At 39.0% G+C, this 27,683-nt stretch overlaps 2 protein-coding genes across 6 annotated transcripts in view; one reads left to right on the plus strand and one right to left on the minus strand.

The window, feature by feature from the left end:
• LOC102227880 (hippocalcin-like protein 1) overlaps positions 1–11,271 on the plus strand; it is a 50,251-nt gene extending 38,980 nt beyond the window's left edge. The window contains exons 3-5 of the mRNA XM_005809363.2: positions 2,086–2,367; positions 6,077–6,182; positions 7,897–11,271. Of these exons, the coding sequence (XP_005809420.1) occupies positions 2,086–2,367; positions 6,077–6,182; positions 7,897–7,994 (486 nt within the window). The 3' untranslated portion in view covers positions 7,995–11,271. The remainder of the gene's footprint in view (positions 1–2,085; positions 2,368–6,076; positions 6,183–7,896) is intronic.
• On the minus strand, positions 2,230–26,361 carry LOC102229107 (keratinocyte-associated protein 3-like). 5 transcript variants are annotated; one of them, XM_023345026.1, is made up of 7 exons: positions 26,254–26,361; positions 24,471–24,667; positions 22,785–22,844; positions 19,611–19,802; positions 13,676–13,825; positions 13,131–13,572; positions 2,230–2,316 (listed from the first exon to the last, which is right to left on the minus strand). In XM_023345026.1, the coding sequence occupies exons 1-7, from the start codon at positions 26,264–26,266 to the stop codon at positions 2,303–2,305; spliced, it is 1,068 nt and encodes a 355-aa protein (XP_023200794.1). In that variant the 5' UTR covers positions 26,267–26,361; the 3' UTR covers positions 2,230–2,302. The 5 variants fall into 5 exon arrangements, with proteins under 5 accessions (XP_023200794.1, XP_023200795.1, XP_023200792.1 ...); XM_023345027.1 differs by lacking the exon at positions 2,230–2,316 and adding an exon at positions 9,775–11,476; XM_023345024.1 differs by lacking the exon at positions 2,230–2,316 and adding an exon at positions 11,518–12,934.
• Positions 26,362–27,683: the final 1,322 nt, after the last annotated feature.

A 27,683-nucleotide genomic window follows, 5' to 3' on the forward strand; every position in this document is an offset into this window, starting at 1 on the left:
ACTTATTTGTCTCTGTCAGTGGCAGAGCAGCATCCTCTAGATTTACCCTTGGAATGACCAAGTGCAAGTCTAGCCAGGTTGATCCCATCAGTCGTCTCCTTTTATCCACATATTAGATTTATTTTCAAACATTATTTTAGGGTTTTCTCATATTATATACAAAAATTTATAAAAATTTGTATACTATTAGATGGACATCATCATCATCAAGTTATAGTAAAAGTAGAAATCAGTTAAATGTTCTCATAAGCCCCTTCTCCAGTGTCAAGTCTCAGTCTACTCAGGTCGGTTTTAGCCAAGTTGGCTAAAACTATTTGTAGGGTATATCTTACTATTTGGGCATGAATATGGGCAGGTACATGGGTGGGAATGTGGGAACGTGAGCGCACAGGATTTGTGGTATGATGATGGCGGCCAGTATTTGTTTGCTGCATCTTGCCCATTCCAGTTGACGCTGTTTGGATCGCAATTGATGAAAAGGGTTTGGGTCTCGAGGTTTGTCCGTGGCATTATCAGTTTGTAGCTCCCCATATCACTAACTGCTATGGTCTCGTTGCAGATTGAAAATGGTGTTTGAGCTGTTGTTATTGCTCGAGGAGTTTGCAAGTATCGCCTTGGCTCATCAATTGACCCTTCGCCAGTTAATGAATGCAGTTTGCTCCCAAACAAATCGATCACACGCAATACCCAGCTTGTACAAGCTCTGAGGTGGTTCCAACAATTCGGGAAGGAACCGTGCAGGAACCGCAAATAGAGATGCATCTGGCAGAGGCTGACTGGGGAAGAACTGGTTAAAGCCATGCCTGTAGAGAAGAGGCTGTAGACACCTGCAGGATCATTAGATTGGTTTGTTTTGTTTTTTGGAAGGTTATAGTGGAGTAATCATTAGTGTCGATGGGTTGGTAATGGTAACCTTGAGTAAAACTAACTTGTTCTTATGGTATCATAGTTCTAGTTTGAATAGCTTTCAGCTAACAGCTATTCAGAGTATTTCTACCATGTGAGCTCTAGAAGGTCCAGAGGTAAAAACAGCCATTTGGGTTATTTCTTGGAAGTTTCTGTTCACTCAAGTTCACTCTGAAAGCAGACCACATTTACCACATTTAGTGTGGTCTGAAAGCAGACCACTAAAGAAAGCAGACCACTAAATGTGGTCTGCTTTCAGAGTGAACTTGTCAGACCAAGGAATGTTGACAGTTGTTTTGAAATTCTTGTAGACCTCTTGAAATCCCTTACAAGACTTTGTGAGCTGCTATAATCGTCTTTCTGCAGGCCTCAGACAGCTCTTTGGGTTTGAGTCCCTTGAGTCCTGGCCCGTTGACCTTTGCCACATGTCTTCCCTCTCTCTCACAACCCATTTTCCTGTCTGAGCACTGCCTTAAAAAAATAACTTTAAAAAAACCCTTGCTACTAAATACCACTGTGTCAAAAGATGTTAGAGAGACCAGCTTTTTTCACACGACTGCTTATTCAACAGGATGTTGAAGAACTCTGACTTTTATGAAAAAGTGTCCAGGTCGTATTCTTTTGGAGGGGAAGCTCATGGGCTATAAATCGGAGCCTGTGGCCGGAAAGCCCGGGCAAACAACGGTGTTCTTTTATGACCCAAAAAATTTGCCAGACATGGGGGAATAAAAAAGATGGATTAACTGCACTGCCACAGGAACTCTCAGCCTTCAAGCAAAAGAATTTGTCTTATGATGTCCAGAACCTAATTCCTGGCTTCAAAATTGAGACGAGTTCATCACCTCTTTGGTTCTACTTTCAAGGTCTGTTAAAAGAACATCTCTAACAAAGCCTAAGACTGATGGGACTTTTACTTCCCTTTGCTTCCACAGCACAATCAGGCTTTATTAAATGTGTCTACTTCTTTGAAAAAAGATATAGCTTTTGCCCTCAGCTGTATAAGACCAAGCTCCTTTCCAACAGATCTACTGCAGTCCATTCACATTTCATAAAACCTTTACTGCACGAAGGCTACTTACACCAAAAAGCCTTTTTGAGTTCTTGTTTAAACTTAGAATATGTATCCAGTAAAATATCTGTTAAAAGTGCTAAAATAAAGTGTTAATCTCTTTATTCCAGGGTTTCTTGAAGGATTGCCCCAGCGGAACATTGAATGTGGAGGAGTTCAAAAAGATCTACGCCAATTTCTTTCCCTATGGAGATGCCTCCAAGTTCGCCGAGCACGTCTTCCGGACTTTCGACACCAACGGCGACGGGACGATAGACTTCCGGGAGTTCATCATCGCCTTGAGCGTCACGTCACGGGGGAAGCTGGAGCAGAAACTGAAATGGGCTTTCAGCATGTACGACCTGGATGGAAACGGATACATCAGCCGTGAGGAGATGCTGGAGATTGTTCAGGTGAGCAAAGTTTTGAAGTAGGAGTGATTCATGGTTCATGCACTCAGCTGTGGACTATCCCAGTTGTGCCACCAGAAATTTCAAGACACATTTTTTTCTGACTCATTATCAGACTTAAATAATTACTTTTTTTTTACTTTTCTACATTTGGTGTTCACTTTTGGTAAACAATATGAGCTTCCAAGCAAAGACCACTGTAATATCTGAGATCCTGTCCACAAAACAGATTATTTTTACATATTTTTTTTTGCTATTTTCTGTCGTTTCTCTAATACATATTTTTCTCAAAATATATATTTTGAAAAAACAATACAGTTGAAACCAGACATTTACAAAAAGACATACGATTTTATCTATTTAGATTTAAAAACAAATGTTTTTTTTTCTGTTTTAGGTCGGATTACGAAAATTATTTCTATCAGTCAGAATAATAACCAAGAATTTTTTCATAAACACTTCAACTCTGTAACTTGGAGCAAGACCCGTTAGCTGTCATACAAAAACACTTAAATCCAAGTCAATGGGATTTAAGTGGGTCCACAAGGACACCAGTGTCCTCATGATAGTTAAACGCTTAAACCTTTTGGGTCTCCTTCCACTAGCTTTTCATAATACCCATCCATCCATTCTTCCATTTTCTTACACCCTTGTCCCTAGTGGGGTCGGGAGGTGCTGGTGCCTATCTCCAGCACAGGTCGCCAGTCCATCGCAGGGTAACAGAGACAGACAGGACAAACAACCATGCATGCATTTACTCACACCTAGGGAGAATTTAGAGAGACCAATTAACCTGACAGTCATGTTTTTGGACCTGTGGGAGGAACCTGGAGTACCCAGAGAGAACCCACGCATGCACAGGGAAAACATGCAAACTCCATGCAGAAAGACCCCGGGTCGGGAATCGAACCCAGGATCTTCTTGTTGCAAGGCAACAGTGCTACCAACTGTTGTGCAGCCCTCCTCCGGACATAGTTAGTGAAATCAAGTCATGTTTCCAGGAAACATTCCTCTCACAAACACCTTTTCAGTTCTGCCACCAAATGAGATTTGACATCTGGGCTTGGTGATGCCCTCTCCAAAACACTGGCTTTATTGCTATTAATCCAGTCTCTCGATAATAGCACACTATGCTTTCAGTTATTGTTCGTTTAGAACACCTATTTGTAGGGTATTCTAAACCTACAAATAGGTGTTCTGTTTGTACAAGTTTTTACTTCCAGGCTGAAGTCTTGAAATCTTGCTTCAATATTTCCACGATACTTGCATCAATCTCTCCTGCAGCTAAACACTAACAAAATGATGTTGCCACCCCCATTCTTCACAGTCGGGGTGGTAGTCTTAGTTTTGCAAATCTTTGCATTAAATCCATTTTTCTAACTGGTAGCTGCAGCTTTAATTTCTTTAAAGCTGCAGTACTTCATTGCAAAGAGGAAACAGAGTGCTTGTTACAGAAACCTTCAGGTAGACCATGAAGCACCATGGTTCCTCAGAGATATGCATTAAGACAACGCGCTGAGGATCACTGCTGTGTGTTTTGTGCAAGTCTGTGTGGCTGTTTTATGGTTCTCTTGGATTAGCAAGTTAAATTTAACCAGCGTTTATCCCCGAGTGTGCAGAATAGCGGGATTATCCCTGAGCTCATAGAGGTTATGTTATACATAGAGGAGAAAAGAGGGGCCATTGTGTAATTGTGTGCCAGCAGAAGGAGAAAATGCTCCCATAAATCTGTTTGGCTGCTCACTAGCAGACTAACTTTACACACCCTAACCTGACACAGTGTGGTCAACTGAAGTATCCACAGAAATATGAACTAAACAATATTAAAGGAACATTATTTTTCTTTCAAGACTCTTTTCTACACACAAGACAAGCAGTATTGTTAAGACCATGACTGGATGCTTTGATTCTTGCTTACTATTTATTACTTGACAACATCAATCAGATCCTGATGGAGGGAAAGTCATTTCTGACTAGTCTGTCATGAGTCGTGGCAAGAATAGATCCCTGCTATAATCCCAAATTGTGAGACAGCGGAGAATTTATTAGGATAATTATCAGTCATATTTTGGTAGCAGTCCTGTCGTGATTGATAAGTATTGTAGCCAAGACTACGTAACCCAAGAACAAGTGAAAATCAAGGCCAGAGTCTAGCGAGACAGAGCCTAAACCAATACCTGTAGGGGCAGAGACCAAGTCGAGACCAAGACTCACATTACATGACACAATAAAATATGAAACATGATCAAAATTCTTCTCAAATTCATTTGAAAGATCCACATTCCCATAAAAACACCTAGATATTAAACACTCAGAGCCAAAATAGCCATAGCTTTAACGTGTACGGGAGCTGGACACAGCTAACATTAGCTAATATCGATATAATTCAAAATTTTGCTTCATGTGGCAAGTCTCATCCTTGTTTATTATGAGAAATTAATCAACTTCAGACCAAGTTGTCACCACATTGCTTGTCTCCTCAATCTCTCAAAGTTAACACAGCATTTGCTCACAACCCTCGGTATGCTATATTAGGTGACGTTAGTTTGCACACCAGGCTAGGTCTCAAACAGCTGACAAGAAACAAAAACTAGTTCCATAAAACATTCAGAATAGGCTGTACAGAATAGTAGCTAACTTAATCTGTATAGCTAATACACTGACAAATTTCTTGGGTAAAGAATTTTGGCAGGTTACTAATATAGCTAGCTTTGCTAACACATACACATTACTTACCTTTCTTTGTGCTTCGTTTCTAGTGAGAATAAAACTTTGACGCAGTCCCCATGTTTCTGAAAGAGTAAACACTGCAGAATTTAGAAGTAGCTGTATGCTATAAATTCCCTACTCGATTTTGTTTTACAAATATATTCTTTATAATTTATGTAGCTGAATTGTATTATACTGTAGATGTGGCAGACATCTTCTCTTGCCCCCAGACAAATCATCGCTCACTCTCTTTCGAGCAAAAGCGGGCGGTTTCGAGCAACCACAACCTTCAATGAGTTTGAAGGTTGTGGTTGTAACGTCGCACAACGTATGCTGCAAACACCCTAAGATTCTGTAGAATTTTACCCTACAGATTCTAGGCGCGGCAACATTTTTCACTTGTTCATTTTTTTCTTTGGAAATCTCGTACTTAAAAAATGTGTTTTCTTCTTCTCTGAAAACGCTGCGAGGTGTGATCTACGGTCGGTTTCACGCCCCCACCCTCCCGGAGGCGGAGAATTAATGGTGACATAAACTGATTCTAAATCCTTTTGCGAGCCTGGCTTACACTCTGGGCTTTCATGCTTCCGTACAGAGGTTAATTTAATGCCAACAGGGGACGGCAAGGCGCTGGTATCGGTCAACAGATAAAGATGTATCAGATCAATCCTCTAAAGCCCTGCTGGTAACCCCCCAGCCATTTCACAGACGCAGACGTACGCTTCATACTTGCACATGTGATTCATGTAATCCTCCTAGTATGATGGCACAAGCATTCTCCTGATTGTTGCCGAGGCCCCGGGAGTTACAAATGTTGTTGCAAGCGTGTAGCAGTCAGAGGAGGCTTATTAGCACCCAGAGATTCACAGTGACCCTGTTTGTCATCTCTGCTGTGCCTCGGCTAAGTCTCCGTAATGGCTCCCTGCTGGCTCAGATTCACTCTGTTTTCTCCTCTCTTGCCACCCCGTCTTTCTTCTCCTCCACTTTCATCCTGCACTTTCAGGCCATCTACAAGATGGTGTCATCCGTGATGAAGATGCCAGAGGATGAGTCCACGCCAGAGAAGAGAACGGATAAGATCTTCAGACAAATGGACCTCAATAATGACGGTGAGGCGGGGGGAACGGCACCGAGGCATGAATGATGAGGAAGGAGGGTTTCTTTTTTTTCATTTGGTTTGTGAAATTAGCTCATTTTATTTAGAGCAAGAGCTCGTGTAGCGGCGTATATTTTAGATTTTGGTCCACTATCCAACAGAGGTAACAATAAGCTAATTATTAGAATAGATAAAGGCACAACAAATTAGGAGAAAAAGGTGAAAAAAGGTTTTTTTTTTCTTCTTTAGCATTTTATCAAAAGACTAGTTTATTTTAAATAAGGTAAAACCCATATCAAACAAAAACGGAAGAATTTTTTATGACCAAATATTTATTTTACATTCTTCTTTTTCCATTATAAACACTGGATAGTACGACGTGGTCCTAGGGTTATTGTAGATAGAAAAAAGGAGAAGTTTAGAAGTTACTGCCCACAAAATCTGAAATTTTTTATAAAAAAACTTAGAAATGTGTGTCTGAGTTTGAAAAGTCACAATTTTGCTAGAAAAAAACTTGGAAATTTCCAAACCAGAAATTGTTGTCAAATACTTCTGAGATTAAACTCAAAGTTTCTTTTTTTTCCCAGCACATTTTTGACTTTCCAAACTCAGAAATGTACACGTTTTTCTTTTTTTTTTCTAGAAAAATGGTTTTTCCATTTGTAATGACTCTAATATAAAGTCGTTAAAAAAGGCTGTGTTCAAAAACGCAAATAAAATATCTAAGGAATAAAAATTCTGGATGCAAAGGTGAGAGGATTTTATTTAAAAAATTGCTAAACAATTTCTTTGTTTAGTAATGATTTTCTGTCTTTGATTCAACTCAAACACTTTGTTTCATAGATAAAGACAAGTAGCTTTCTGGTTTAATAATTTAGTAAAGTCAAATTCCACGGAAATCCTAACTAAACACATTTAAACGACTGAGTCAATGAGTTTCTCTAATTAAACGTTATGTGAATATTGAGCTTAACTAGAATTTTCTTTATAAGGTAATGATCTGACCTTACATGACCCTGGCACTCTGCAGCTCTCTCAAGTCGTTCGGGGTGTGAATGCTTGCTAAAAAATTAGAGACGCTTCTTACTTTCGGCTTTTATACAAAGTAGTTGCTGTACTGTAGGGAGATAAAGTGTAAATCCTCTGCTGATTTTGTAAGTTTCCTCACTACTGAAGCAATGAGCAGTGTCTAATTTTCTTAGTAGTTTCAATATATTGTAACTAAAGAAAATCTAGCTTTTTTTGGCTATTGATTAGCGCTCAATCTGGGCCTTCTCCGCCTTCTCAGCAAACAGAAGGAGACGTTGTGAACGGTGACGTCGATTTTCGCCGCTGTTTTAAGAGTTGTAGTCCGCATGCAGTTTTAGCAAAGGCAGCGGAGGGAGTGAACGAAGCTGTTTGGTCCGTTTTGGCCACGCTTCCAGTTAGCTTCTCAACATTAAACTAGTGCCTTACATGTGTCACGGACAAATGTTAGCGATTGGGTAAAATTCAACCCTAAGCAGAGACCGCGCCTCCTGGAAGTCACCTAAGAACCCAGACCATCTGAACGAAGTAAAGCATGCAGACTGTACGCTTCACAAGGGGCTGTTTTTTTAAATATTTTATCTCAGATGTAAACGCAGCAATTTTAACAACATAGATCTTTTTTTTTATTGTAAATTATACATAATAGCAGTATCAAGATCCTGGAAAATAATGTATTTTTGTTTCTCTTCTGTTTGCAGGCAAATTGTCGCTGGAGGAGTTTATCAAAGGTGCCAAAAGCGACCCCTCCATTGTCCGGCTACTCCAGTGCGACCCCAGCTCCGCCTCCCAGTTCTAAAGCCCCTCCCCCACATTCTGCTGCAAGCTTGTTTTTAACCCCCCACCGCCCTCTTCTCTATTTCTGTTGCTAATCAGAGCGTCCCTGACATCAATGCATGACGATTCACATCTCTCATATCTGTTTAGTTCTTGTGTGTAAGAATTTCATTTTACTTTTGGATTTTTTAGGGGGTTGGGGGGGAATGAAGGGACATGCTTACACACATAACGGTGTTGGGGTCCAGCAGGCGCCCACCGGAGTTCCCGACTGTCTGCATCAGGATGAGAACGGCGAGAGAGAGAGGCTCTGGAGTTCACCTCCGACGCGAGTGTATATTATCATGTACATAACTGTATGTCTATGTGTATCATAAGATGGATTCAGTTTGTCTTCACTCACTGTGTGGCACATACTACGAAAGGCAGTATTATGTAGCTTCCTGTTCCGATCTCAGTGGGAGCTGTTGGGATTTTATCGCTGTATGATCTTTCGCTGTGAAAAAGAAGGCCTAAGATTCCTTTTGATTTTTTTTGTAAATATCGACTGGTGTTTTTTTTTATGACCATTTTACTTCCCTCCCTTTCATTTGTACATATGTTTTTCCTTTTTTCATGTGATTTTATTTATTCATTTTTACTCTAAATGTGCTTTTACTTTGATATATTGTTTGAGATGACTGTATTCCAGTTTACAACGGCTGAGAGAGTGAACGGCGAATAATTCTTTTTTTAAATGGATTTTGGTCAAAATGAAGGATATTAATTCCCAGTGAAATAAGAGGATCTCATGATGCATCCGATCAACAGCACCAGTAGCACATATCGTTGTTTTACCACCATGTATTTACAGAGTATGGCTGTGCTTTCAATCTGAAGGGGTGTGTGTGTGTTGTGTGTGAATTCCGACTGTGTGCTTGAGGCTAACTTTTACAGTATTACCTTGTTGTGTTGTTTCTTATTAATACAGTATCTTGCAAGAAAGAAAATATCCGCACCCCTTTGAAGCTTTTCACATTTTCTCATGTTACAACACAAAAAAATGTCATGAATTTTGTTGGTGTTTTACGTGATGCACCCATCCATAATTTGGAGATTTTAAAAAAAATGAGCGTAATACTTATGTATAAGCTAAAAACATTAGTTTTTTGGGGGGCTTCTCTAGTCTTGCTGGCTAGATTTCTCCAATCTAGCCAGCCTCCAAAGTTACTTCCCTTGATCGATGCTCCTCATTTAACCGTCAGTTTAGGTGGATGGTGATGTGTTAGTAAAATTACGTAGTCTGGTACTCGAGCTGAGTGGGGAACATTGGTTCCATTTTCAGCTGGCTCTGTTTGCTTTCATACTGCACCGTCAAAGGAACCAAACGCTTTAAAAAACCTGTTCACCTCCTCGCCTGAGGTGGTGCTGCACCAAGAACCACTGGCGGAAACACACAAAAACTAGAGGTGAGCAATACTGCCTTTTTTAGCATTATCAAACGTCTGATTGCAAGAACATTTTTGTAGTTTTTCCTTTGAATTAGTTTCCTAAAAGCTAGGGCAGGATTTAGGCAAGTCTTTTTTATTTTTGCACTAAACAAAGGGCAAAAAAATTGTCATTTGAGAGCAAATCAAAACAAAATCTGTTTTCAGGTAGAGTTGAGAAACTACAATACAAGAAATGGAAAATTTCAAGTGGGGTTGTTAAACTACAGTTCTTGCCACGCTAGTATCAATGTGACACAGGTATTGATATTATCAATATTTTTAATAAATTCCCCCACCTAACAAAATCCTCTAAGTGCAACTTTAGAGAATGTAAACAAAAATAGGGTAGCATCTGATTTAAATGGTTGTAAAATTTCACTTTGGTTGTTGGTAAAAGACCAGAGGCAATTTCTCCTGCTAGCGTTCAACTCTTGCGTTTGCTTAAGTTGTATTTACCCAGGATGCCATGTGCTGTAATCTGCTTCCTGCTGTTGTAGTGGTCTCTGGTTTGCTTGCCGTTCACATATCCGTTCAAACCGCACCAGAGTTCACTTCAACCAAATCGATATCTAGGTTTTTAGATGGAGCAGAGTTCGATTGCCCATTCACTCCTCCTGAATCGAACCAGACTATACAGGCAAACGACGTAGAGTTCGATTTAAACAGACAACACAACGGTGATGATGGTAGGAAATTGTTGCCGTCCTACGGTTTTCTTCCACTTCACAAATATGCGCAACTTTTCTCTTGATCTGTCGCGTAAAATCCCAATAAAGTACATTGCAGTTTGTGGTTGTAATGTGTCAAAATCTTCACAAAAAAATGTTCATGAGGTACTAACCATTTTGCAAGTTACTGTAAGTATGCTAGAATTCCTTAATATCGAGCAGTAAACTTAAGATAGTTGTAACCTGTTACTATAATGCATGATCCCACAAGCAAGACACGGGCGACTTTCACAACCACAGTTTACGCAGAGCGATACCTTTTCGGAGCTCTGCATTTTTGAGGACTACGAGCTGTGGAGCAGCCCCCACTATCCTCCGCTCCCTCCATCCAATCTGTTTTGTTTTTTTCTCAGACAGAGAACTTACTAAGGGCTTGTTCATCACTCTTATGCTGAACGCTTTTCCAAGCGCCCAGATTGGTCTGCTTGAAGAGCAGTCGCACGAAAAGGCTCGTTTCAGGAGAAAAAGGATGCCGTTCGCTTGTTCTCGTCTGGGGATTTCAAGAGTGATTCAGTTTTCATGGGCAACTTTAAAGTCCATGTTTAGAGCACCTAATTGACAGCAAGAAAAAACACCTCAAAATGTGGGTTGTTCAAGTTTTAACAAGACATCGGTGAAACGTCTCAGTATAACCAGATTACTGTTGCCCTCTCAATGCAAAGAATGTATTTTACTCTGTCAAATCAATTTATCTTTAATGTTTTAGTTTTATCCGATATCTAATTGATTGCCACCGCGTTCAACTACTCCGACACGGATCTAAAAAAAGTCAGCTTGTACCAAATGTTTTGAACTGGAACTGCCTATCCAGCAGCATCTCTGCTTTGGGGATCCTTAAGTATCACTGCCTTCTGCTGGTAGGATAAGAAACAACAGTCAGAATTTCCTGACCCTCTACGGTTTATTCCTTTTTTTTTTGAGTTTCTATTATCACTGCCTCTCCTAACGAACTGGTATCTTGTCTTGAAGAAAATAAAATAAGCCCCTCCTCCTCTTTTATCCTTCCCCTATTCCTGCACTACTTTTCTGTTGCATGAAAACCTCGTACGAGGATGCAATGTTTGTTCTGTTGAACCTGACATTAAAAAGATATCAAAATATACCCTGTGTGTTTCGAAGCAGCATGTGTCGACCGCGTCCTCACTTCCGCACAGAAGAACGTCGTCGTCATCCCACGTTTCAAAAAGTATTAAAAGGGGCTTTATTAAGGCACACCAGACAGGTTTGAACGTAGCAACTGGCCAGTTTCTTTTTTTTTTTTACCCGTTTGGAGTTTAAACAGTCGTACCTGTCAGGTCACTGGCACACTGAAAGAAAACAATATTCAGACTGTAAACACATGCAAGGTGTACCTGAATACAAAATGATTTTAATTAAATAACAAACACAAAAAAACACTTTCTGTATTGACTGTAACAAAATTACATTTTCAACGCAAGAATAGTCAGTTACTTAAATCTCACGCAGTCGGTGAGAAACAAACTTTCCTAGAATGAACTCACAGATTAGGAATGTAGCGGTTCAGTACTTGTTTGTAAACTCAGATGTTGGGAGAGTGTGGGGGGGAATAATTAATAATTTTGGGGATGAGAATATTGGTGAGAAAATAAAAGCTGTTCACATTACACTCAACAAGGCAGTAAAACAACAGGTGAGTTAGCCAAACAGGTGAACACCACTAATTTAAACATTTATGCTTGTGACAACAGTAGTAAAATTCTAGAAAGCACTCAAATGTTCAAAAGTATCCAGTCAAGCTAAACCAAGTTGAGTCCAGCTCAGCTATCATATGTCAGGTATCAAAAATAATAAACACAACATGTCACTAGATAATGCTTCTGCGGCAACAAAAAAAAAAGAAAAAAGAAATTTAATCTGTGAAGACTTGCTTTAATGACTTGCTGGGACATTTTGAGTTTTGGCCTATACATGTTCTGCCTGGACAGAAAATGTGTTCCACCTCCCCCAGGCCACAATAACAAATTGACATTCTGTTCTTGTAGACACAGTTTGGGAGTTCTAGCAATTTGTCCTTGACATACAATGTGGTCTAAACTTGATTTTTGTGTCGTCTCCAAACACTGTCGTGGGATTGCTCAGAAATCTGGAGTGGGTTACGACACAACACCGACACCACATGTGGCAATGGGAGGGACCTTTGGAAAATTCCCCAAGAGTTTTCCACTTGAGTTCTTATGAAGTATTAAATGTCCTGATCAGACAGAACCACCTTAAGGAAAATAACTAAATACTCTGTTTTTGTGGCATATGTACAGGCCTTACCCTGACTAGCTTTTGGTGCATTAAGTCAAGCTAAACATAGTTGAGTCCAGCTCAGTCATCATTTCTTAGCAGCATTTGGTACAACTTTGAATTAAGAAAAACATTAAACAAACAAAACAAAGCATAAAAATATATATATATTTCCATGATGAAAAACAAACATATTGCTGGTTCTGGTCTTCTTTCGTGAAAGAACCAGCTTGCTAGCAGCTAAAGTTATCACTATCTCTGAAAGTGCTCTGGTAAATTTAGCTAACCTTATTTTTCAGCAAGGCATTTAAACTTTCAGTTCATAGCTGAAAATAAAACAGTCCTTCATGTCGTCAAGCCCATGGATACTGACACGTTCTCAGTTTAAAGTATTAAGTACAGTTTTCTCTAATATAATCTAACCATTACAAATAGAAAGATGAGCAATAACACACCCCGTATGCTGCATCTGGTACAAACTTCCTGTCCTTCCCAAACTTCCTGATGATGCCCTATGAAAATAAAAAATGTCTCCTTTCAATAAGGATACGGCTTTTGAAAGCCGATTTATCCCAGACACACAAAGGGAGTTCTGTCTGTGTGATGCTGGACACTTGAATACTACTGCAGCAACAAGTAAAGTGTATTTAAAGACAATTTGGCCTCACAAACACAACTATATCCAAATACTGGACCTGTCGGACGTACCTCTCCTCAGGTTGTGGTGCTCCCCCTGCCCTCTTTGTTGACTGCAGCTCCTCATTTCTTGGCGTTCTACATCCGACCAATCTCGGTGAGATTGCCGAAGAGGCTGCCTCTCAGAGGTGGGAAGACTTTGATTGTGGGAAGGAAGGGGCCTTTGAGGTGTGTGGCGCTCCAGTCTTGGAGGCGCAGTGGGATGCTTTGATGACTTGTTGTTGCTTCTTGGGGGGTCTTTATGATGCTTAGTTGGTTTACTGTGGTCTCCAGGAGGGTTGGTATAGAGTTGTGAACGTTCCTCGTGGCATATTGGTTGTTCTGTGTGACGTCTAGGTGATGTATTGTGGACACTAGGAGGTTCTGTGTAGACTCGTGAAGGGTCGTGTTGCCTTCTTGGGGGCTCGGTGTAGTGAGGTTGAGAAGTTTCCTTTGCCGACTTTGCCACATTGATCTAAACAAACAAATGGTAGGACAGTCATTTTCAATACTGCCGACAGAAGGATGACATTAACTTTGATGTTCACATATTTAAATTTGTATGGCTAAAGACTTACGGGTCTGGTATAGGGTTTTTTATGTCTCATGCTTTTGCGGCAACCAGACAGCCCCAAGAAGGAAACACAGGCAGCAAGGCAACGAGCAGAAAACACCATCTGAATGCTACATGATACAATCAGACCAACCCAGAGGATAATAGTGGTACTCTGGGGAAAAAATGGAAACACATTGGTTGGAAAAACACAATCTGGACCAAATCTAAAGCAAGAACAGGGGACACGGTCCGACATAAATGAGGATGCTGCTTGGATAATGGCGTGAAACAATGTTATCATATTATTCAGAGCTAGATGCCGAGGGGAGTAAAGAGCTTGGAAAGGCAAGTACGCATTGTGAATAAAAAAAATATGCCAGACAATGCATCTTCATAAAAGCAAAGCGAGGGAATTGAAAGCGTAAAAGCAGCCTTTTATTGTTAGGCTTGCTTTGTAAACGATAAAAAACATAAGAAGTTTATATCTGTGAGTCTGGAGGGTTTTATGAAAATCCATAATGAAATATACAGGAGTTGTTGGAGAAAACCCTTACATGACTATTACATCTACCCGCCGACAAACTGTGTGAATGAGAAACAAAAACTCCAACACACACTTTCTGAGACAGAATCTTCCCTCTGGAAGACATATAGGGGATCCCTTGGTAATGGGTGGCAACAATCTGCGGACTCAGCAGACAACGGAAAAGGTTAGTCACTTTTAAGGCGGCTTACGTCACATTTTATACAAAGATATAGCAGAAAGAATCAATTAACAGTACAAATAAGGTATTTTTTCAGAAAAGTCTTAGTTTTATGTTGAAATACAAAGATGCAAAGGCTGTCATAAATCTGAGCTATTACTACATGATTTCTCTCCAATCTTGGTTTGTAGTTTCATTTATGATAAATGATGGAAAACACAAAACCAAAAGTAGAAATCACAAGAATTGGCTGTAATATTTCATTATTTAAATCAAATTGTATTGGTGTATGCTGTTCCAGGCTAAACTGGCATGACACGTTCTTGACATCCTCTTTCCATTTACCTCAGATGTCTGTTATTACGCAATAGCCAGCCCCACCCATTCCTCACAACTCCCCTGGGCTGACTACTGACCAGTTCTCTGTCTAACAGGTCCGGAAAATCTCTGAGACCTGGGTATTACCCTAAAAGAGATCTATAAGAGATAATCTATTCAAACTGGTGGCGAAAGCGATTCGTCTAGCTCTAACTACCTCCGATCCAGAAGCTACGACCCTTTACAGTTAAGAAACAATCAGCTGAGTAGCCCTCGCAGCTGCATAATTCCAATAACCACTTCTGTTAACGGTAGCTCGCCTCCTAAAATATAACTCGCTCTTGGAACCAGCTAGATTAATTTTAGTGACTTGGATATAAGTCCCAGGGTCATTATTTACACTCACTAAAGGAAATTATGAAGCCACCTATTTACTAGAATCATGTACATTAGTTTTACCTCAATTAAAAGAACTGAAAAATAATTAAATGATTCAATTAATCCCAATGTCCACCAACCTCATTAGAATTTTATAGTATAAATTTATTAAGCATGCTTGAGCAGGGATATGTGACATACAAATCAATGATTAATTATATATAATTCAAGAGCAGTATAATAAAATCAACATGTATAACCATACTATCCTGTCTCTTTTCCCTAACCAATGTCGCAAATTCCGAGATGAACTTTTAGAGATCAGATTCAACTCACACCCAGTTGATGGTGGATCTTGGCAACAGATTCCAAAACTGGAATCCAGGACTGGAGTAACATCACACCCAACTTTATTTTCTGTGTAGTGCTGCAGCTTCCACGACCTTGTATGCAAGCGGCAGCAGTACTGACTTAGAGGTCAGGGATCATGAGAAGCCTCCATATTACCAAACTAATCCCAACTACTGGGGGCTTCCCACTTCAGTTTGATTTTAGATTACCAATACAATGCACCGTATCTGACTTTCAGTAGCAAGTTGGAAAGCTTGCTAAGTGTGATTTGCACATTTCCGTGCTCTGTCACTAGGTTAACTAGAGTTAGAAACGCAAACCAATAAAGTGTTTTTCCACTGATTATGCATGGCACTAATTTAATGAGATCATTAATGAGATTTAATGAGACCTCTAACGAGGCCATCTTGGGTTTTGAGGTCAGGGTTTCTGAGAACCTATAAAAAGGAGGAGTCAGTTGATTTGGTTTGGACTTGGAAGTCAGAGCAAACTGAATGTACCGGATGCAGCTAACATATATTAGCATAGGTATTGTTTGGTTTTAAGAAAATAATAAATAATAATCTTAATAATAATACAATAAAATTAAGCTAGTTTAATAAAATACAGATTTGGAGGTGGAAATATTTTGTAAACCTCACTGGAAGTTTAAGAAACAAAAGCAAAAATAATACTTTATTTGTGGAGGGGTTTTTTGTACAAACCTGCTTAACCATGTACATTTATTTTCTTTAAACACCGGATGTATGATGAGTCTGTATAGTTTAGCAGTACAAAAAGCCTCGGCACATGTCTCATTGTATTTTTATTACTTTGTTGACTTAGTGTGCCAAAACGCGGCTCTTACGTTTTAATTAAAAGGCCATGTCAGCAAATAAATGGTGCGTCGCATTAGTCACAGAGGAACAGGCTTGGATTTGGGAATGATGCCACACCCAAGTTGAGAGAATTAATAGTTAGGTTGAAAAACCAGAGAGATTTCCTCTTTGCTTTGGTGCCAACTAAGGGCAGCAACACAAGCCAAACCCTCTATTGTCACATTCACACTAAAGAAACGTGTTGCTAACACCAATTTGTACTACATTGTTTGTGCAGACGGTTTAATGATACTGTCATAGATGATGACTATCTCAGCTTTTACTGCGTTTTAGTGATATTGTGGCCATTTTGAATATTGTACTTGAAGGTGCTTAGTGACCTCCGAATTTAGTACAAAAAAAACCCCAGCAAAAGTGTTAATGTGTTATGGACTATATACACCATGTATGCAGAAATTATGTTTGACATACCAGAGGCTATAGTGTCAACACTAAACCTTAATTTTTCCTGTCAGAATATAATCTTTTAACTAGGAACGCACAATGTATTTTCAACAACATTCTATTGGTTGGTATTAGTCATTTTTAACATATTGATTTTGGACCAATGACAAAAATCAAGGCAATAGTAACATTTTTGCATCTTGTTGCTATTTATTTCTGGAAGACGTTGGTCATGTAATATTGGTTTGGTCATGTGAGAATGATAGTGATGCAGCAAAGGATTGTGGGGAGTTTAAGTGAAGCAGAGAAGCAGTGGTGAAGTTAGCGGTGCGGTTGTTTTCTTCAAATTGTCTAGAGGTAGTGAAATATATGTATTGATATCAGTAAGTATTGATTATTGGACAATATTTTCATATGGGTGCATGCCGACTTTAACCATACAAATAGTGACTTATCCAGGTATATGTGGTAGTGGCCCTTCAATATTCAATTGTCTTAAATTTTAATAGTAGTGGTATAGTCCAAATGCCATTCAAACCAAAAATGCAGTGAACTGATCAATGCTCATATGTTCTGAAAAAAAGTGTGTGAAAAATCTGAAACATAAATCTGACGTAAGGCAAGAATTTACAAAATTAAAAAAGAAAAGACAAGGAACACTGAGTATCATAATCAACTATTCAAAAAACACGTATCTCACCAATAAACACCAAACAACATCAGGTACACAAAAGAATGCACAGGAAATGTAACTATTACAGAATATCAACCAAGAGTCAATAGGTTGATCTTTCTCCAATCTATGAAAAACAAACTGCTTTTCGCTGAGCCTGTGAAGCTTTCATTTAATGCTCTGGAGAGTTAGATGGTCCAAAGTCAGTCAGAATTAAATTGTTTTTCAGCTCAAACTGCAGAGCAGCTTCTATTAATCTGTTTAAGATTTAAAATACAACCCAATTGGTTTAGACAGCTTCTTCCCTTAATAAAAGGAAAATAAAACAATTTTTTTTATGTACTCTGGTTACATTTGTTTGACGATCTGAAACATTTACTTGTGACAAAAGGGTAAGAGAGAAAGAAATCCGTAAGGTTGAAAATACTTTTTTCACAGCATTATATAGTAGCTTAAAGTTAAAGCTCAAAGGTTTCGGAATAAAAAAAGCAAATTAGGTCTGTGGAAGACATCTGTACACCACCCCACCTTTAAACAACCAGGAATATACTTCTACGCTATTACTGCACTTAACCTCAACTTTGAAGTTTCTACTCTACCCGGTCGATGAATGCCAGCTGTACAGTAAATACAGTGTTGACATGAGTATAGCAACTCAAAGTAGAAAAACACAATGGCTTTAGGGATTGTACATCTGTCCGGTTTCTGGCTTCGAGCTATTAGCAGCCGAAATCCGACTGAGCCACGAAATCCTGCGCACGTCTACAGCTGCTCTGCCATTAACCACCAGCACCAAGAATAAATCCAGCTTAAGACAAAGGTCCTATACTGAAAAAACAAAACAACTCAACAGTTGTTTTGATGTGTGTCAGCAGCTATGAGGCTAAACAGGGTTGACAGTCCATCAGTAGCACACAGGAACAGGAAGCAGCCTGGAGAGCACTGACCGGGTCAGGTCAGCGTTTCTGCCACCAGTCCATCAGCTGCAAAGCGTGACTGACTTTGTGACAGCGAGGATAGACGTCAAACCTCCTACTCATTGGCCAGTGCACTCGGACACAGAGAACAGTGTTAACTTTCCTGCTGGCGGTCTGGACTATCCAAAATTGTAATTGCTTCTCCATTAAATTATGAATTTTCTTTTGTTCAGTCTCACAAGACAGAACTAACGTGTATTACTAGACTGGTAGAAACCAGCCTCTTGTTCTACGCTTTGCTTCGTACAGAGGGTCTGGACCCTCAGCTTTTGAGAAACAGTGATTTGCTAAAAGCGACTCTTGAAGTTTAATTGCTCAATATTTGGAAGGGTGGCCAACACGGACTGAATGATGTTGTTCACTTCCTCCACTACCATTGAAAAAACTACAACCCTACATAGGTAGACTGCAATTCAAAACCAATGCAAATAATTGGCATAATCGTTCCGTTGGCTTGTTCTGAAAGAACAAGCTGTTCGTTCGACTGAAATTCTGCCATTGATTCGCGCTCAATGACAGAAATAGAAGACAGAACACCAAAGGGAGATGAAAATCAAGATAAGCTATTTAGGAAGACCCACCAAATCAAGAAAAACACTTAACCCAAACTTGTCTCATGACACGAGGTAGGCAAAGAGATCTCAAGAAGCAAAATTTTTCACCCCAATTACTTTAAGAAATTAAAGATAGGTGAGAAACTATCTAGTCTATCAGTCTTGAAAGGCTTTGGGCCTCCAATAAACCACAATTAGATCCATCTAAGTTCTAAACTTTTTCTGCAAGGCGTGGTGTTACCTTAAACGGGCCATTCATGCACAGAAAGCCTCAGAAAGTGGTTAAATTACTGAGAAGAACAGTTGGTATAAATTCCTCCACAGCAATGTAAAAAAAGGCCATCAGTTATGTTAACTTCTGATAGTTATTGACAAAGTGTGAATCTATTAAGTCGGGAGGCTAATTACTTTTTCAGAAAAAGCAAGGTAAGATTGGATCATTTCCCCCCCAAAATAAATAAAGTTATCATTTGAAAACTGCATCCTATATAAACTGGTTTGATTTTAAAATGGATTTGATAATCTGAAACATTTAAGTGTCTGACAAGACTGAAATACTTTTTCATTTCAGACACTGTACATTTCCACACCTTACATAAAGAAAAAACTGTTTTATAAAAACAAAATGCCCACTGATAACTGATTTTAATGTGGGCTCTTTATACAATAGACAAAGGTCATCTGACCAATGGCCCAGCTGCTGCTTTAATCTCTTGAGTCTGACAGAGCAACACACTCACATAGACACGGGTGGGGTCAAAAGGACACTCGTTGGTAATGCTGGAGTAGCCAATGACATTGGGAAAGCGGCAGTGAGTCAGGAGTACCCGCCTGCCGTTGACGATGGTCTTCACTAGAGACACGAAGAGCCCAATGGTGGAACCTCCAGCCATGAGCGATGAAACCAGACTGATGGAGAATAAGGACCATGTCTACGGAAGGAGAACATAGGTTTAGCTCTAGTATCCAACATTAGAACTCAGTGGGTTTATGTAAAATAACGCTAAAGACACAGTTGTAATCAGAACCGCCTGGTGTTCTAGCATACATGAAATCTACAAGGCTGCTTTATCAAAACAACATACCGACGTTTGCGATGGGTGTTACACTGAACACTATTTCAGTGCATCTAAATGAAACAAAATGATAAACTTCAAATTATTAATTTATTTTGTTTATAGAATGGTTGGTTGCCAGAGCTAGCCAGTTTGGGCTACTATGAAGAGTACGTAAAGAAAATGTGCCAACAGCAAGTCCTCTATCTAAACAACTGAACAATAACTGATAGGTGCAAAATAAAACCCCTGATTCGAAGTAAACCTTTGAAAGTACGTTATATTGACAAAAGAATAATTATTTAAAAAAAAATTATATTGACAAAAAAATATATAGAACAATAAACAATTATTTAAAACTTCACTAGCTGTTTTTTTTTAGATCATTCCTCCTGTCAGTGTTTTAAAGCAGTTTATCCTTCAGCATATCTATGATTACAGGTTTTTGTGTTATATCTCGCATTAATTTCACAACAAAGATCGGTATGCTGTTTTGATAAAGTATAGCCTGCAGACCTCTGGTATGCTATTCTGACAAGGAGTGCCAAAACGACAGAACACCCCTTTATTCTGATATCTGAAGGTCCCCTAAATGCTTATATGGAGTCTGTGTTTGTTATGCAATCTCAGTATAAATCTAGTTGTTGTGTGAACACGACAGAAGTTTGTTAGAGAATATTCAAGAACAAACATCAACTTGAAGACTAAGGAACACAGCAGATAGATCAGGGAGAAAGTTGCCTAGAGATTCAAAGCAGGGTTAGGTTATAAAACATTATCCCAGCCCTTGAATGAGTCAAACATCAGGAAGGTTTTTATTGGTTAAAACAAGTTAAATCCAATAAATCAAAACCAAATGAGTCCATTTCTTCTTCCACTTCACACATATGCACAACCTTGTGTTGGTCTGCAACGTAACATCCCAATAAAATACATGGGAAAGTGTGGGTGTCGCAGGACAAAATGCTACAAGTATTTTTTTTTTACAACAAGCTGCATCGGGTTACAGGAAACCTGTCGATATGTCATGGAAATTAAAATGGGTGCGTTACTGATGGCTCGTCAATGCTGACTCACTGTTGTGGCTCTCTGAAGACCAACTGAAACTGTGCTATCATCATCCGTCATCTTTTGTTTGCAGTGACAGCGTCATGTCATTACTAATCAGCATAAACGAGACATGCAGTATGATTAAAACAGTAGGTGGAACAGGAAGGCACCAGCAAGAGCTTGGAAGGATGGTTTGGACTTTTGTTAAATAAAAATAGAAAACAAGTAGAACTAGAAAGATGCACATAACCACCGTCATATTGCCCATTTCTAAAGGAAAACGTGTAGCCTTTGGCTACCAGGATGTTGGTTTTCTAAACCAAGTGTGATGTTTTCAAGCTAATTTCAACTTAAAGTTCTAAATTAGAAATGTTGGACAAGTTTTTATTTTTATTGCAAAGATGTTTTAGAAAAAACAATGAATTAAAGAACAATCAGCTGTTTATGCTTGTAGAGAAAAAGAACATCGATTACATAAAATGAGAACATATGAAAATAGGAAATAAAGACACGAGTACGCAATGCAGACAACAATGCAGTAATGAGCAATGTTGACAAGGGGAGCTATTTGACAAAAAGACAAAATCCGTGAGTAAGCAGAGCTTTAGAAAGACCAGAGATTAAGCACTAATTTTAAAAGATCCAAATCAGAACCAGGAAAGACTGGAGTGAGCACTTTTACTTTCCCAAAAAATTCTCAATGCAGGAAAAGTGGGTGAGCTTTCTTGAAAATAAGTAGGTTAAAACTAACAAAGTGGTTTTTGTTGTTGTTTCTAAACACGTTTTGTCCTTGCGTTATAAAGCAAACTAAAATCAGTGGAAGAAGCAAACAGTAATTAACTGTAGCAGCATTTTTCTCAATGTCTGAGCCAAACAAACTGTGAATATTTTATCTTCCTTTCTAACCGTCACGTGTAGCATTAACTCAAAGTGACTTTTAGGGTCAATTGACATGTTGAATAGTGAGCGGTTGAAAGAAGAAAGAAAATTGTGGCTTTTTATTTGTACTGGCTTTGAAACACGAGTGGCAGATTTTTTTTAAGATTGCCCCTCCTTTATAAAACATATTTTTCATGCAATATTTAAGAGTTCAAGGGTTTTTATATTGACTATAAAAATAAATGACACTGTCTAGGTGAGCTCATATGCTTTATAAAAAGAAAAAAAGAAGCCATTAGCTCTTTAAAAATGACTGAAATGACTCACCAGTCAAATCAAAGGTTAACGACAGATCAGATGATTTATAGTGAGGAACATATATCTTAAAGCAACCACAGCGCTGTAAGAGGAGCACTTTCATTCAGCTCTTGAGACGCTTAATGACTACTTGACATGAGATGGTTGAGGAGCCAAACGGATGCATGTTAACCTATCCCCACTCTCGCCAACAAAAGGAAACAGGGAGTTGGTTTAATCACGCTGAGGCCGACTCTGTTCAGCTGGTTGGCTCGTCAGGCTTGTTTGAGCTGCCGGACAGCTGACTGAGTAAACAGAGCAAAAAGCACTGCATGCACAGAGAGAGAGAGATGGAAAAACAAAAAACAAAAACAGACTCTTCCAGCTCCGCAGGGCCAGACTGAAACAACTTGCTTTAAATTATAAGTCATAAAGGGAGGAAAGCTGAGAAAATAAAGCGGTGCTATGAAATATCAATTTGTGCATGCACACGGCAGGACACGAGCACCGTATCAGAAATTAGATTTTTCATAAAAGGTAAATCAGAGCAGAAAGCAGGAGAGAAGATATGAAAACATCAGGGAGGGTGAAAGCATACCTGCAGGATCAAATAAAAGCTGAGGGAATACTAACCAGAGGTTTCCTCTTCTTGTTTTTTGACAGGATAATAGCTAGGATCCCAACGATGACACCCTGCAGGAGACAGACTGATGAGATTAAAAGAAAATTACCAAGAGCGCGTGTCTGCCAAAGACAAGTGATGGATTTGTCACATTTAACAAAAGTGATGCTAATGTATCCCAAAATTTAATTTCGCAAGCTCCAGCTCTCCTTTGGGTTCATCAAAATTCACAGAAGGATAACTTTGTAGCATGTAGATACTGCCATTGGAGTTTTCAATTGAGGCAGTATTAAGTACCAGAAGATAAGAACAAAAGCAACAACGTCATGTGGCTCAGTCATGTACTAAAATTCTTCAAATTATGAGTTTCTGTAGGCGTCACTAACTCAAATTCAGCAGGTGTCTAATAGCAGCTAGTTAGCGGTAGCAGAGAATGCCATGAAGATGTCGGCGTGCAACTCAAACTTTTGACACAATAGTCGCGAGAAATAAAAAACACATGCAATATGCAATATTAAATACTCCTGTTAAAAGAAAATTTACATGTGATTAACATATTAAAAGGACAACTTACTTTTTAAAGTGAATTTAAGATATTTTATGACCTTAATTTTAGATACGTGAATGCGACGGCTCCCTGAAATCCAAATACATTTTAGCAAACATTTACAAAGACTAAAAGAGTAAACAAAGAATTTTTTGACTAAACAATGAAGATGACATAATTACCTCAAATCATCACTTCTCCGCATGACAGAATTTTATTTTAAAAATATATGTTTTTTATATATGTTATAATGATCATTATTAGACCGTAAAAAATATTAGCTATATAAATACGCCACTCAGCCAGAACCAACCAATCAGAGCCAGGAGGGGGGTCTTAGCGCTGTTAATCACTGTCATGTACTTGCTGCTCACATATTCCCCACTTGCTCTTTCCTACGTTGTAGCTGGTTCACCACAATATAGCCTGCCACGAATGCTGAAACTAGTTAGCATTGCCATCAGTGACGCTGGAAAAAAAAATAAAAAATTCCGGACGGTAAGTTGTTTCACCACCATTAGCCTATTTAGCAGCAGTACACAAGGATGACTGACAGCACTAAGACCCGTCACCTGGCTCTGAGTTGGGTTGTTTTTGACCTAGAGCAGTGAACTTCTTAAGACGGCAACAGAAACTCAAGAAAGAGGCGGAGGAGCTTGATTTTTTCACCGACTGTCTCATGGTGACAGCTTTGACAAACATGGAAAAACAGATTTTCGTAAAAGTTACATACAGCAGCTCTAACTGACACTGAACAGGTTTAAGATGTTTTTTCTTCACACATCAGTTGTAGAATTTCAACTTGTGTATTAGAACATGTTTTTAAGAGAGAACAAAAACAAAAATGTGTCTATATCTTCATTAAAAAAAACAAACAAAAAAAACACGTATTAATCTTCTTTAGGATTTCAAAATAAAACTGTCCTTGCGAGACTTTTGTGGGAGGGGGGGTTGGGGGGGGCGTATAAAAAAAATTTATCCCAGTGTGTTGAAGACCATAAAGGCAAATAAGGAAAGCAAAAACAAACAATTCTGGTTCAGAAATTTTAACCTAGTAATTACAATTATTATCCAACAAACAAAGAAGAAAAACAAAAACGGGAAAAAACAATAATTCACTGCTTCTCCGCAGAGTCCGCCCAGCACTCACCAACATGCCGGAGAAGAGCGTGACCACGCTGGAGATGGCGTAGCCCATGCCTCGCACCTTCTCGTGCAGGTTGATTTGCTGGAGCACGATGCCGTGCACCACCGCCCCCAGCAGGAAGTTGACGTGACCGACAAGGATCAGGCTCAGACCCATCTTCATCAGGGCCGGCGGCTCCTCCAGGTTGTCGCAACACGTGCCTGGACGTGGAGAGCTCGGGGTTACACACCGAGTGACAGGAATCCCCGACAACGTTACGTCAGGCATAGACCTTGTCGTATTGATCAGCAGCTGGGTCAAACGCACCGCGGATGTCACCTGTGTTAATGATTGGCTGCTGAGCACATAACTACAGCACAGCTTGTGCACACAGAGACAGACCCAAACCAGACTACAGAACGCTCTGATGAGCTTTCCTAAAGGAACACGTTTTGGTTTGGACCACGGAAGACTGGTGCACATTGGTGGCACTTATGAAGGCTCTGAAAGCGTCGAATCTATTAGATATTAATTTGAAATTTTAATGTTCAGTCATGGTTAATGGTTTTGGCAAGAAATCCTACCTAAATATTAGATATGCATTTGACCGAAGTTGTTGGTCCAGGCTATTTTTAGACTCTTTCATAATGTTTGGTGAGGACGATGTCTTATGGGTTGAATTATGAATGAATAGATTATTTAAATTCATACTCAGTTTATGTTCATCTAGTTATAGCACTAATAGTAAAATCAAACTTGTTGGCAAGCTGAAGATTCAGTTTTCTACTAATACTAAACATAATTTCTTACTCTATATTGAAAGTGTTTTGTTTGGTATCACAGATTTCAAGACAAAAGACTCATATTTCTGATCAATCATGTGTTTCTTGCCAAGTTTCATATTCACACAAGTAAAACAATGTAGAACAAACCGCTTTTTTTTTTTGCCCTGTTTGTAATGGATGTAAAAACTGTATTCATACAATCTCAGATTCCAACAACAAAAAGGTTATAAAAGCAATAAGTATTTGTAATGCATACAACTGAATTCTGTAACTCGCATTAATTTTTTAAAGTTCTCTTTTAGTTGTGTTATGTCATTTGTTTAGTTTTAGGTTCTATGTTTTGGTTTTCTTCTTCTTTGTGTCCCTTGTTCTTGGATATGAAATATATTTTTTCAGAACTGCTGCACTACTTTTAAGAGAACTTCTAAATAAAGTTGTAAAAAAAGAAAAACATTATTTGAAGTTTAATTTCTTTCCACATTTTTCTGCTCACAATTCTACTCAGACATATTGACTAATATCTTTTTTAAGTGCTCATATGAAGTGTTTGCACATTGATAAACCCGTTTAATTGGTTACATTTCTTTTATCTGTGTAACCAAACCGAGTCTGATTTAAACCTTTACCCTGGCTACTGTTCCAATCTTTACATGTGAGGAATTCCACACTGACATTCCGTAACGACCTAAGACATCTCATGTCCCGAGGCAACCACCTGAGTTTGGCAGAGCAGTCCGACGTGATATTTAACTAATAAAGCTGCATATTCCTAACAGACCAGTCGTCTCTAAGTCAGAGTTTGAAACGAAGGCTAACAGCGCGGAGGCAAAAACGGTTAAAACAGCTGTAAAAAAAAAAAAGAAAGAAAAAGAAAGAAAAAAAAGCGTCATTATTATCGTTAAGATGTATTTTGAAAGAGGTTTATCAAAAATATAAACTCCTTGTGCCAAACCCAAAACTTAAACAAATACGGTGAAAGTGTTCCACACGCGGTGAAGGCGGACAGGTGAGTCTATAGTTACCTGCGAAGCCCATCTCTGTTAGGTCACCATGCGGTGCGTCTGGCGGCGGGTCTCAGCGCGTGCTCCCGCTCCTCTCAGGCCCGGACGCCTCCTCCTCAGTCCGGTCAGACAGCCGCAGTGACACCTGTGATTCTCTGGCTTTTCAAAATAAGAGATACACCCGCGGGAGTGCTGAGGTTCTCTCACTCTAAGAGACGGAGTGGCGTTGTTGTTGCGGGAAATTGAGAAAACAGCGACGGCGTTTCATTTCAAGGCGCGTTCAGTGTTGACTGAGCTGTTTGGCGAAGCGCCTCTCTCTTATTTTGAAAGTCCGTCTGCTAATTAGCAGTCCTCTGTGACAGCTTTTGTTAAGGTGTCGACACTTTCAAATCGTTTAGTGTGGCCTTTATCACAGTTCTTCTTGTACACATAAGCGAACTTTATGTAGCTGCTAAGATAATAACTGTTGGAGTTTACGAAAATTAAACAAGTTACATACATTTCATTATGGCAGATTTTAATTAAAGGAAATTCTGCAGGTTTAAGAGCAGTACTAAATGTATTTGATCAACAAAATTAGTTTCAATCTAACTAAAAATGAATATGATTTTATTTAAAGGGGCAGCATTATGTGTTTTCCAGGCACATAGTTCCATTTTATAGCACAGTCAAGTAACAATTACCATTTAAGTTTTTATAAAAATGCTGTATAAACCAAATATGACTAATAAGAAATTTGATTTTGCAATTTCACACATTTTGGGCCTCTGTCTCTTTCCTGCTCTTCCTGAAACTCTGCCTTCAGGAAGTTATCATAACATGGCTCTCTATTAACCGTTATACAACATTTTTACCAGTGTTGCAAGGAAAAGTAGCTCCTATAATGAGCTCAGCAGATGCCTGCTAATTGCCACTGGCTAGTCTGAAGGAGCTGAGTTGGGGATAATGAGGAAAAATGTTAAACAAGGTAATAATTAAACTTTTTGGCCTACATTTGATGGAAATTAGTGCTCATAGATGCCCTCCAAATTGAGACCTGTTAAAGCCTGGGAAGAGTCCTTTTACTGTAAATAGCAGTCTAGTTTCTGAAAGAAAATCAAATTCTCCTAAAAGGAACCCGAAACCTAATTTACACTATAAAATCCAGGGCAACTGGAATAAATGCTTTGAAATATGTGTAGGAAGCTTACACTGTGTTTGATACCTCTCAGGGATCAAATATTTATGACATTTCTGCCACCAAGTGGAGAAATAATGCTATGAGAGAAAGAGTGAAGTAGATCATTAGCGTCAGAAAATATTTATATGTTGTCTTAAGCACCTTTATCTTTATCTTGCATAATCATGTAGCTGGTTAGGTTCAAGAGACACTTTTTATAGGCTTTCTTCTGTAACTCATTAAGATGTTTATGTATTCAAAACCTTGCACTGATGTAAAAGATGACTTGCAG

The sequence above is a fragment of the Xiphophorus maculatus genome, chromosome 13, assembly GCF_002775205.1.
Source record: "Xiphophorus maculatus strain JP 163 A chromosome 13, X_maculatus-5.0-male, whole genome shotgun sequence".
In the NCBI taxonomy this organism is placed as follows: domain Eukaryota; kingdom Metazoa; phylum Chordata; class Actinopteri; order Cyprinodontiformes; family Poeciliidae; genus Xiphophorus; species Xiphophorus maculatus.